Genomic DNA, 12,195 nt, shown 5'->3' on the forward strand with positions numbered 1-12,195 from the left:
GCTTTCGCCCTATAGCCTTAGAGGTGTACGCTCACAAAAGCTTACGCCTCAAACAGATGAGGCGAGGCACAATATTGCTGCCTCGCCTCAAGGCTTGCACCTTGAATGCCTTATTTATTTATTTATTTTTTATAATAATTAAAAAAAGGGGAAACGAGCTTCTTCATTGATGTAATAAAATGAGACTAATGCTCAAAGTACAAGAGGATTATACAATGAGCAAAAAACGCCTAAGGATCAGGAGACGCACCTAGACATCTCAACTAGGTTGACACCCTCTTTGCATCCTCATCATTTCCATACAAACTATCTCAATATGGTCGAATGAAAACACAGCAATACAGCCAAGAAAATGACACTATCTGGCCTAGAAAAAGAGCACCCTTACAACATATGAGTAGTAAGAAAATAAACAGAATTAATAATCTTCCTTGAGAAAAGAGCTCCAATTTAGGAGTATGTCTTGTACTGAGTAATCTTTGAAGTATTTGGAGAGGGAACACCACGAGGAGGCGTTAAGCTTTGCAGCTTCGAAACGATCATGCCAATGAATTGCTTTATTAAAACATTGAACTAAACATAAAGACTATATCAAATTTCAATCGAGGGCGAGTTTCATATTTATTGTTCACAAGTAATGTCCCACTCAAATGGTGTGGATCGTCAACTAATAGAACGTGTCCCACCGACATGTTCTTTTTTTTTTTTGAGGGTCCCTAATGTCTCCATGGATAAGAGAGAGGTGAGAACTTGGGATGGTATATGAGAACAATGTGAAAAATGGGTGTGCATTTGAAGAGTTGACAAATTTCACACTTAAAGTTAGTGCTTTTATGAACGAATTAAGAAGGAAACAGACACTCAAGGTAGGCAAGGTTCTGGATGTCCAAGATGATAGTGGCACATCATAAAAAGTCAATCTTTATTCGAAGGATCTAAAGACTCAAGAGTATGAGCAAATTGTTGGACTGACCTACAAGGTTATTACATACCTTCGTTGTTAGATGATTATCAACGCTGAGATATGACAATTCTGCACATAATATAAGTATATAACATAGATGATCTTCTTCCTTGAACCTAAGTCCTAAATATACAAGAGTTCACAAGGAATTTAGTTTCAGAATTTAAGTCCTCTGAGAAGTTTTTTTTTTTTAAAAACAAATAAGTGCTTGTCAAGCTTACTCACCTATTGTAAGTTATACTCCAATTTGGCACAGACAATATAGAGTCGAGGGTTAGTATACTTGATATTTTGACGTTTCTGATCATTATTACACAGAGTCAAGGGTTAGCGTACTTGATATTTGGTTATTTCTAATGACTGTTACTCTGGTAGGTGTACTATTACCAATTTGCTTTATATGGAAGAAATAATGGGAATAAAGATCTACCACTTGTCATATGATAAACTTCAATCTCCATCCATCTGGATGAAAGAGTCCGAGTGCGAAGAATTAGGAACTTTAGATTACCTTGTTGCATACTCTTTAACGCACTTACACTTGTAGAATTTGTTTTGTTCAACAATTGTAGAATACTGTTATTTGGTAGAAGTCAACCGAGACAGTGACATGTTGAAAGAACAATAGTACAAGCAGAAATGAAATTTACCAGTTTGGAGATGAATTGGGCAAATTTGCTGAACTTGAACACAAATAGAGGTATAAAAGAACTTCTTGTTGCCTGTAGGATAGTGGTAGTAAATCAAGTATAGGTAGCAAATTTGGAAAAGAAAAACCAAGGGTGGTGATGATGATTGATAAAAACCATACATGACCACCAAATCTGGAAGCTAGGGGCTGTTGAAGAACGAATTCAGAACTTAGAAGAGAGATTTCATGAAATTGCACAACTATACACTCTATCGATAATCGAGCTGAATTCTGGTGTATCACTAGGGGTTTGTCTTTTCTATTAACTCCTACGAATTAGATAAAAAACAATATTTGAATTAAGTATTCAACTCCAAAAGATGAATCAAGAAAGAATTAACTTTTTAGTTATACTCCCTATTTTTTATAAAGAGAAATAATTGCAACAATACAAATCGAAATGTAGGGAAATAAATGATATCCAATTACAATAAAACCTCTATAAATTAATAATGTCAGGACCGCAGAATTTTATTAATTTAAAGAGGTATTAATTAGTCAATAAATTACTAAATTATTAATTTAAAGAGATATTTTCCAATTCAACGAACGTATATTATCTTCATGAATAAAACATATACATTGTATTGACTAATTGAATGATGTTCATGTATAATGTTACTAATTTTTCTTTTTTTTTTTTAGAAAAAAAGAAACGAGCCTCTCTATTCATTAAGATAATGAAAAGAGACTAATGCTCAATGTACAAGAGATACGGTAAAATAGGACTAAAACTTAGGATCAACAGGTGCACTCAGGCACCTTAACTAGGTTGACACCCTCTTAACATCCTTATCATCTCCAAGAACAGAAGAATGTGGACTTGATCAGTTTAATTCAGTACAATACAGGCCCAGACAAATAAGATCTTAAACAAGTCACAAAACTAATACAAGAAACTTAAGACAATTACACAGGGTATTCCAAAATACAATACTAAAAGAAGAAGCTACTTTCCTCTTAGAAAGGAGCAACAGGTTTTGATTCCTAGAGCAACCAACTGAGACAGCAACATTAGAACTCCGAGGAGAGGAAGGCGCGGAAGTTCAAGCTAATTTCTTGGCTGGAATAGTCCGCAAAAGTGCCTTGGAGAGTGAGCTCCACATGGATGCATTCAAATGGGCTGCCTCAAATCTGGAAATCCAAGGAGTTTCCTTGTCATGGAAAACTTTTTGGTTTCTTTCAAACCATAAATCTGCCAGCACTGCCTTTACTGCATTATTCCACAGGATTTGCTGTTTTTTCTTGAGTTTTGGTCCCACCAAAATCTGCAAGACGTTGTCTCTGAAATTTTTCCCAAAAACCCAGCTGATATTGAACAATTTGAGTCATGTAAACCAGCAATTTTGAGCATAGCAGCAGTCAAAAAGAAGGTGCCGAAGGTCTTCCCAATCTCCTTTACACATTGCACATCTATTTGGAGATAAATAATGGGAGGACAGCTTCTTTTGCAAAACATTTGAAGAGATCCAAATAACATTACCCATATGACAATGTTGACTCGTCGGGGGCTTTTAGATTTTCTTAACGCCTTTCTTAAAGGTTGATCGATTGGAGAAGCTGTGGAAAGATGGGTGACTAGTGATTTGACGGTGAAAGTGCCATTTGCTTCCAAGGACCATGATCGTTTATCAATGTAGTCCTTCACTTTTTTTTGTGGCTATGATGGTTAACAAGCCTTGAAATTCTAAAATCTCCTCATCTTTCAAGAGTCTTCTAAAGGAGATGGACCAAGAGGAAGTTGTATTATCCCAATGGTCCAAGACCGAACCATTGAGGTTGTGTGCTATTTGAAATAAGCATGGGAATCTGGGTTTCAGGGGGATGTTGTCAGCCCAAGAATCCAACCAAAAAGCTATTTGGCTGCCATTACCGAGTTTGAACACCGCCAAAGCCTCCACTTTCAGCCACAACTTGAGATATTGATCCATGGGCTTCGAACACTATAGCTTACCTTGCCCGAAGTGTGCCAACTAAACATACTCCTACCATGTATACTCTTGACAACTTTACACCAAAGAGAGGAATCCTTATTCATAATAAAAAAGTTCATTGTAGCACGCAGTACTAATTAAAACTTAATGCAAGTTTGTGTATGGTAAGGAAATCAACCACTATATGTATCGTGTAAACAACATTAAACATTCCTAATTAGTTAATCCAAATCAAAATCAACCAACCATGGCCTCACATCTAAAAGGTGTTAAAAAACCAACCATGACAGATCAAATACCTAAAGCACAATGTGAGTATAAGAGAGATTACCCCACATATGCACTCAAAAAGATTTGGAACAGTGGATTAATGAAAATTTTCACTCAAAGATTTGCAGCTTCTCAAGGTATAATATCAAACACACTCAAGTGATTCTGAGTACCTTTTGGCTAACTTTGAAAAGGAGAGGATACCCAACGATACAAACCTGCAAAGTATTCATCATCCAGAGATGGAGAAGGCTCTTTATGAGTGGTTTCCCCAATACCTAGAACATGTAAGCATGCCCAGAGAGCTAATTTTGGAGAAGGAAAGAGACACAATGAAACTTCTATACCCTCAAAAACCTCCTGAGTCGCACAATTTTCTCAAGGTTGGCTTGAGAAGTTCAAGCTAAGACATGGTATAAAGTAATATTGTCGTTTCGGAGAGTGTGATTCTGTAGACATAGAGGATATGGAGAACAAATTGGTGGCTATAAGGGAAATAATAAACCAGTATCCTATGAAGAATGTTTTTAATATGGATGAAACTGGTTTGTTTTATAGGCTAAAAGCTAATCATTCTCTTGCAATGAAACAACTTGAAGGAAGAAAACAAAGCAAAGAAAGGCTTACAATTTTTATTTGCCGCAATGAGGATGACTCTGAAAAAATTCCTTTATGGGTTACTGGAAAGTACGCAAAGCCACATTGCTTCAAGAATATTGACATGAACAGCTTGAGTAGTCAATATCGTTCCAACATACAATGGATGACGAGTGTGCTTTTTGATGAATATGTTCATTACTTGGATCAGAAAATGCATGGTAGAAGAATTTTCTTTGATGATAAATGATTGTCCAGCCCATCCAAAAAATATTGAAGGACTACTTAATATTGTGTTGTATTTTTTGCCACCTAACATGACATAAAAAATCCAATCATGTGATGCAGGGGTAATAAGAAGTTTCAAGATGCACTAGCGTAGGAGATTCTACCGTAGGGTATTAGAGGGCTATGAGTTGGGAGAATTTGATTTAGAAAGGACCAAAGTTTTAGGTGCCATCAAACTTGCAGTCTCAGCTTGGATGTTGGACAATAAATGTTCAGCAAGAGACAATAGCAAATTGTTTTCAACACTGTAAAATTCGTTTGTAAGATGAAGTAGCCTCAATAAATTTGAATGAAGAAACTACTGAAGAAGGCATTCATGATCTTGATACAATGATTAATGATCTCGGGTACCACAACAAAATTGATGTCACTCACCAGTTGGATTTACTCGGGTGAAAATGATACATGTTCAGAGGTCCAAAGTTTAGAAGAAATTATAGCTAGTGTTGTTGAAATTCCTACTGAGGATGAAACTGAAGATGATACAATGCCTATGCAACCAATTACGTGGAAGGAAGCACTCATAGCGGTACTAACTCTTTGCAATTTTTTGTTGTAGTATGAGGATGCGACACTGGAGCTTTTGGATACAATAAGAAAAGTTAGAGATGGAATACAGCTAGATTAAATTTTAAGAAGAAACAAACAACAATAGAATCATATTTTACTATGTTGTCTTGATTATATTTGTAGTTTCATAGAATTATTAATTTATAATATTTGAAGGGATCTCAAATTTATATATGCATCTTTCGGAAAATTATTATCTTATTAATTTAGACCTTGGGCCCAATTTGGGACCAAGAAAAATTATTATTTTAGAGAGGTTATTAATTTATTGAATATTAAATTATAGAGGTTCTACTTTATTCCAATATTTTATAGCTTTTTGTTATGCATCCTTATGTTTTGTACGTGCGGACAAATGAGGGACATATATTTTAATTAAATGGGGGACATATATTTGTTTACCTTTGCTGATTTCTTGCTTAAATTTATTCTGTTTAACCTTCATGTTTAAGTGGATAGCTTTTAATTACTTCTACATTTTTGTCACTTCAATCGATCTTCATAACAGTAGTTTACATATTATTTCGTCACACAGACTACCCAAAGCACTTATCTCCTAGTTTAAGCTGGGCTTGTGACAAATGGCCATTTTCTATCTTTTCTTACTACTGATGCATAGGAAGATAAGATCTTTTTCTTTTAATAGATACCTTGAATGAAATTGACCCTGTCCTTTCAATGCATATGTGCTGAAAGAAACAGAAATTAATTCTAGGTGATTGCCAAAGGTGAAGCACAAGGAATGGTGAGCAAGTCTATTGGTATGATGCTTGGCATTACATTGGCTAATCGTATAAGGTCCTCAACATCTCTTGCTCTTGGGTGCTTTAGCATAGTGACCTTAGTCCACATGTTCTGCAATCTAAAATCATATAAGTCCATTCAACTAAGGACATTAAATCCTTATCGTGCAAGTAAGTTCTCTTTCCTTCGTTTGCAATTTAGGGTTGATGAGATGTATATGTACTGTTTTTATTATATTATCACTATCACAATATATCATGATGATTAGCTTGCTTGGTAGTATGCTGTATCAAAGATAATACCCTATTTCACCCACCCCCTTGCACTTCTTGAGGGGACTTTTTGGAATATTTTACATTGCAAACAGAAGACATTTTCTAGAGTTGATGAGGGCAAGGTTGTTAATTTTTGAATCAAAATGTGAAATTAAAATTTAATGTGACGTGTATTATGAATAAAAACTATTTGTGTGTGTATATTTACCAGGAACTTGACCTTAGTTATTAATGGAATCTTATAAATACGAGGGATTTTTTAAAATTAGATTTAGTCATTAGTTTGTTTGAAAATGTCTCAATGACCAACTAGCCTTTTCACCTTTTTTTTCCATAGAAGTTAAACTAAGTCTTCCAAGTTTTTCAGTTGAATACTTTGAAAAAGCTTTGTTCAGTGCTTACATTTCTGGCTTGAGTATATTTGTTGTTTTGCATTTTTCTTTTCTCTCTATCAAATGGAGTTTGTATCCCTGAATAAGAAGTTGTTCCTTGTTTCAAAATAATAATAAAACTAAAAAATAAACAAACTCTTTAATTCTCTCCAAAGTCTCCAAAAGTTGCGCATTTTCCAGAGATTGAAGGCATAATGTAACTAGAAGGCTTACTTCTTTAATTAGCTATAGTTAGTTTGTTAGTTTTGAACAAACTTATAATCTTTCTCTATAAATAAAGCCTCTTCCCTCATTTTGAGGAGAGATTCATTGATTCAAAATATTAGCTTTTTGATTTCACACCAAAATTGGTATCAGAGCACTCCAAGATTTGGGAACCGATGGCGGGAAGGAGAGCCCATCAACCAATCGAAGGAGATGTACACGGGAAAGAACAAGAGGTGGAAGAGACTCCCACCCTTTCTCCAAGAACCTCAACCCGACGCTTGCTGTCCATTGAGAACTCAGTGGAGGGAATTCATGACACCTTAACAAACCTTCTAGAAAGCATGGAAACCCTTGCTAGAAGAGTTGAAATGCTTGCAACCGCACCTCAAAATCGAGAGAATATTCAACCAGTTGATAAGAATGGGGAGGAAGAGGAAGAAGAGGCGGCGGACGGGCAAGAAATTGCCAAAACTAGCAAGAAATATTTCAAGAAAGACATCCAAGAATTCAAAGACAGCACCATGAAAATCTAAGAAGACAACCAATTAGCCATGAAAGATATCAAGAAAACCAAGATTGGAATTCATCTAGGGAATATGATCAAGAAGAAGAATTCTTTGTGCCAAGAAGAGGAAGGGGCGAGAGACGTGAGGACAATGATTTCAAGATGAAAATTGACTTGTCAAGTTACAATGGGAAGCGAGACATTGAAGCATTTCTTGATTGGATCAAGAACACAGAAAATTTCTTCACATACATGAACACTCCCGAGCACAAGAAAGTGCATCTCGTGGCACTAAAGTTAAAAGCTGGCACCTCAGCTTAGTGGGATCAACTTGAGATCAATCGGAGAAGAATTGGCAGAAGACCAATTCATTCGTGGGAGAAGATGAAAAGGTTAATGAAGGAACGCTTCCCACCTCCTAATTACGAACAAACCTTGTATAGTCAATATCAAAATTGTAGACAAGGAGGACGATCGGTGGCTGATTACATTGAAAAATTCCATCGACTAGGAGCAAGAACAAACCTTATGGAGGGTGAGCAACATTTGATTGCAAGGTTTATTGGAGGTCTACATATGGATATCAAAGAAAAGGTAAAACTACTACCTTTCCACTCTTTTACTGAAGCTATCTCTTTTGCTGAAACTGTGGAGGAGATGAACGAAATCCGAGTCAAGAATTCATCAAGAAGGTCCGCTTGGGAAGCCTCCACAAGCAAAAGACCTGTCTCTTATACACATCTAGATGTGTATAAGAGACAGAAACAAGAAGAATGATAAAGGCGTAAAGGTGAAAAAGGAAGACAACAGCCACTTGTTTATAACAATTAGTGGAAAAACTTTGATGAAAGAAAGAGAAGAAGATATATTAGGACTTGTTGTTGATAAGTCCGAGGAAATACAAGAGAATGGGAACCTTCCGGTGATACAAGAATTGTTCGATGAATTCCCTCTCCTTAAAAGAGAACCCGAGGTGCTGCTCCCATTGAGAAATATTCAACACCACGTTGACCTAATCCTGGGAGCTACACTACCAAACTTGCCTCACTATAGAATGAGTCCTAAGGAATATGAAATCCTTCACCAACACATCGAGGAGTTACTCAACAAAGGGCACATTCAACCAAGTTTAAGCTCGTGTGCAGTCCCGACCCTACTAACTCCAAAGAAAGATGGAAGCTGGAGAATGTATGTAGACAGTAGAGCCATTAATCGAATCACCGTGAAATACCGTTTTCCAATCCCTCGTATATGTGATCTACTTGACCAACTTGGACAACTTGGAGGAGCATTGATCTTTTCTAAGGTGGATTTGAAGAGTGGATACCACCAAATAAGAATACGACCGAGTGATGAATGGAAGATGGCTTTCAAGACCAATGAAGGATTGTTCAAATGGCTAGTCATGCTCCAAGCACTTTCATGAGACTCATGGATCAAGTACTCCATCCTTTGCACATTAATCCAGTATTCAACGTGGTTGACTTGAAGCCTTATTTTGCTCCGGACAGCTTCCATTTAGCATCCTAATTGCCTCGCAGACGAGTCCAATCTTGAGGGGTGGATTTGATGTAACTAGAAGGCTTACTTCTTTAATTAGCTGTAGTTAGTTTGTTAGTTTTGACTTTAACTATAGTTAGTTGGTTAGTTTTGAACAAACTTGTAATCTTTCTCTATAAATAAAGCCTCTTCCCTCATTTTGAGAAGAGATTCATTGATTCAAAATATTAAATTTTTGGTTTCACACCAAGGCAACTCAAGGGTTTTATTGGGAAGTAATTTTCTCTAGCTTGATGATAACAATCATTTAATGCAACCATCATTCTCCCCTGGTATTAATGGAGTAGATTTATCATCAGCATTTAATTCAGTGGAAACAGCCCTAAAATCTTCGTAACAGAGAAGGAAAGGTCTAATTCTCAAGCTTCCAAAACTCCTCAACATAAATTACATAGGCCTACCTTCATGCCTACTTATAAAAAATTTTACTCTCATAAACGTGGGGCTTCATTAATATCAAAGGAGATTTTAATCCCGATGTAATTGAAGTTTTCCGCACTCTTGCCCAAGTTCCAGCACTAATTAGAAAACAGCCCGAGATTTCTTGCTCCAACCATGCTGTAACTAGAATGATTATTCTAGTTCCAAATGGAAAATTCAATTTAATGAAGGAAATTCCATCCATTGCAATTCCAGAAAGTTGTGATTGAGGAAGATTTTGATGAAGATTCTTTGGCAAGTGTTAGCGGTGGTGAAGAACCGGAAATTTTGGTTCCAAATTTGGCCTCAGGATAGGAAAATATTAGTTGTGGGAAAGAGGTTGCCGATCTCTTTCAAACTCCTTCATCCAGGCTTTAGCACATCCTTGTCAAAGGCCCTTTGATGTCTTCTTGGAAGTTCTTGGTCTCTATGTTCAAAACGCTGATTAGTTTCTTGGGTTCTTGGTAGTTCTTTGCAGTAAATTTTCCTATTCTTGATGAAGAGTTTGTGGATGTCTCTGATTGTTCCAAATTTCTGGGTTAATTCAAACAGCTTCTTGATTGTTTCTTCATTGTCCATTGACCGACATCTAGTGTCAGTTGCTCAATGGATTGTTGTAGCCCTGCCGTGGATGTTTTCATTGCAATCATGTTGTCCAAGATGCCACTGAAAGAAGCTTCTAAGTTGGCTAAACTTTGATTTACTGTTTGAGGAGAAGAGGAAAAAGATGCTTCTGCATTAGTAGGTGGAAGAATGGGAAGCTTGCCGGAGCCATTTCCCTCCATGATGTCCCTTCACGAGGGTGCTCTGATACCAATTAGTGTAGACTAGATTCTTGGAGAATTCTTGAAGGATTCTTGGAGAAGAAGTTTTATTAATGACAACAAGGCTCTCTTTAAATAGGCCCAAAGGGAAAGACTTGTACACACCTAACTAACTAACTAATCCTAAACCCCTTTAAATAGACTCAAAGGGGAAGGTGGTTTCACACCTAAACTAAAATAAAACTAAGTATTATTAATAAACTAAAAATATTAAAATAAAAGGAAAGAGAATACAATTGGTTAATTACAAGAAATATCTGAAATACCCCTACATCAAAGCTCGGTAAAATTAAAACTAAGGGTGTGTTTGGTATGTGATAAAAGTAGAGAGTTGAGTTGAGTTGAGTTGGTAATTATTATCTGAAGAGTTATATTATCTGGGGAGTTAAATTGTCTGTGTTTGTTGTGCAGAGTTGAGTTAAGTTGGTAATTATTGTCTGTGTTGTGCAGAGTTGAGTTGAGTTGGTAATTATTGTCTGTGTTTGTTGTGCAGAGTTGAGTTGAGTTGGAGGATCTGATGCAGTTTTTTATGAATGAGATTAGTTCTATTTTTTTCTGTTTGTTTTTATTTCATTCTTTTATTTTTTTAGTTTTATGCTTTGCTATTGTTGATTAATTTTCAAATATACACGTATTTTCTCAAATTATTTATGACATAAACTGGACAATCTCAATTTTTTTTCTCAATTTGTAGAACATAATAGATTATTTTTCATATATTCTTTTAAAAAACTGTAATAATTCTAATTCTCTTCAATCGGTAAAACATATCAACAAAATATGTTTCATATTGTTGCTCAATTAATTGGTATATTGTATATTGTATGTATATATATTGAATGTTTGTATATATATTTCATACTGAATGTTTGTAAGTATATATATCTAAAAAAAAATTCACAAAATATATGTTCTTTTCGATACTTATTGTCACAGCCCGCCCCAAACCACCTTTTTAGCCTAGCGAAAGGCATGACTGCAGCAGTTACCAACCCTTGGGCTGGCACTTACTGCCTAACAACTCTTGCGGAATAACTCTAATACCAATTATAATTCATATGCAACGGGACGTCTTTAGGCCCACAATTTATTAACTTAGAAACATAATATGTTTAGAGTCATTACAACACTAGATTTACAAGTCCCAAAACCCATAAACCCTAGTCCCTATATGAACAATAGTAACATGTGTACAATATTAACAGTAACCACCTAGCAAACGGTTACAAGTCTTTTGGTTCTTTAGTGGCAGAGCAGGTGCAGAGCTATCTTCAGAGGATTTGACCGCTACCTGTAGGGGGGAAAAACAAAACATTTGAAAACGGGGTGAGCTTACGCCCAGTGAGTGACCGAGAAAACATAGTAAATTCCCATGCATAATTTCAGAAGATAGTTTTATCTGAAATATAATTTAATGCAGCATAAACAATTTCCAAGCGTAATGTATATAAAACTGTTTTAAACATAAAACAGTAAAATCATTTCTCAAATCAAAGTACTGTATAATGGGTAAAATAATCCCAACACCAACTACTAGTCCAGAGAGAACCCTTTTGTTCAATCTCCGACTTAGTTCACCTGTGGCCACATTAGGTACTACTGCTCAGATACCTTCTCCTTGTACTTCAGTATCGAGCTATTAGGATACCTTCTCCAACGTACTTCAGTACCAATAGATACCTTCTCCTTCAGTATCTAGTTGGGTGGATGCCTTCTCCTTGTACTTTGGCATCATATTTTACCAAAACTATTTAACAACTTTTCTCTTTAAAGCAGGTACAGTATAACACATATACAACATGGCTTTAAAGTTGGTAACGCATGCTGGATAAAATACATACACATATGTAGATAGTTTTGCAACAGTAGGCATGCGTTCAATTTACAATTCAAACTTGCTTGGAAACCACTTCATAAAACTAGTAGGCATGAGAATTATTTTCACAAATATGCT

The 12,195-nt window shown here is 35.9% G+C and overlaps 1 protein-coding gene across 1 annotated transcript in view; it reads left to right on the forward strand.

Annotated features, from left to right (window-relative positions):
* Nucleotides 1-12,195, forward strand: part of LOC120072930 (protein root UVB sensitive 1, chloroplastic) — a 54,036-nt gene that overhangs the window by 13,334 nt on the left and 28,507 nt on the right. The window contains exon 4 of the mRNA XM_039025467.1: nucleotides 6,030-6,228. Coding sequence (XP_038881395.1) covers nucleotides 6,030-6,228 — 199 coding nt within the window. The remainder of the gene's footprint in view (nucleotides 1-6,029; nucleotides 6,229-12,195) is intronic.

This window comes from Benincasa hispida, chromosome 1 (genome assembly GCF_009727055.1).
Source record: "Benincasa hispida cultivar B227 chromosome 1, ASM972705v1, whole genome shotgun sequence".
NCBI lineage: Eukaryota > Viridiplantae > Streptophyta > Magnoliopsida > Cucurbitales > Cucurbitaceae > Benincasa > Benincasa hispida.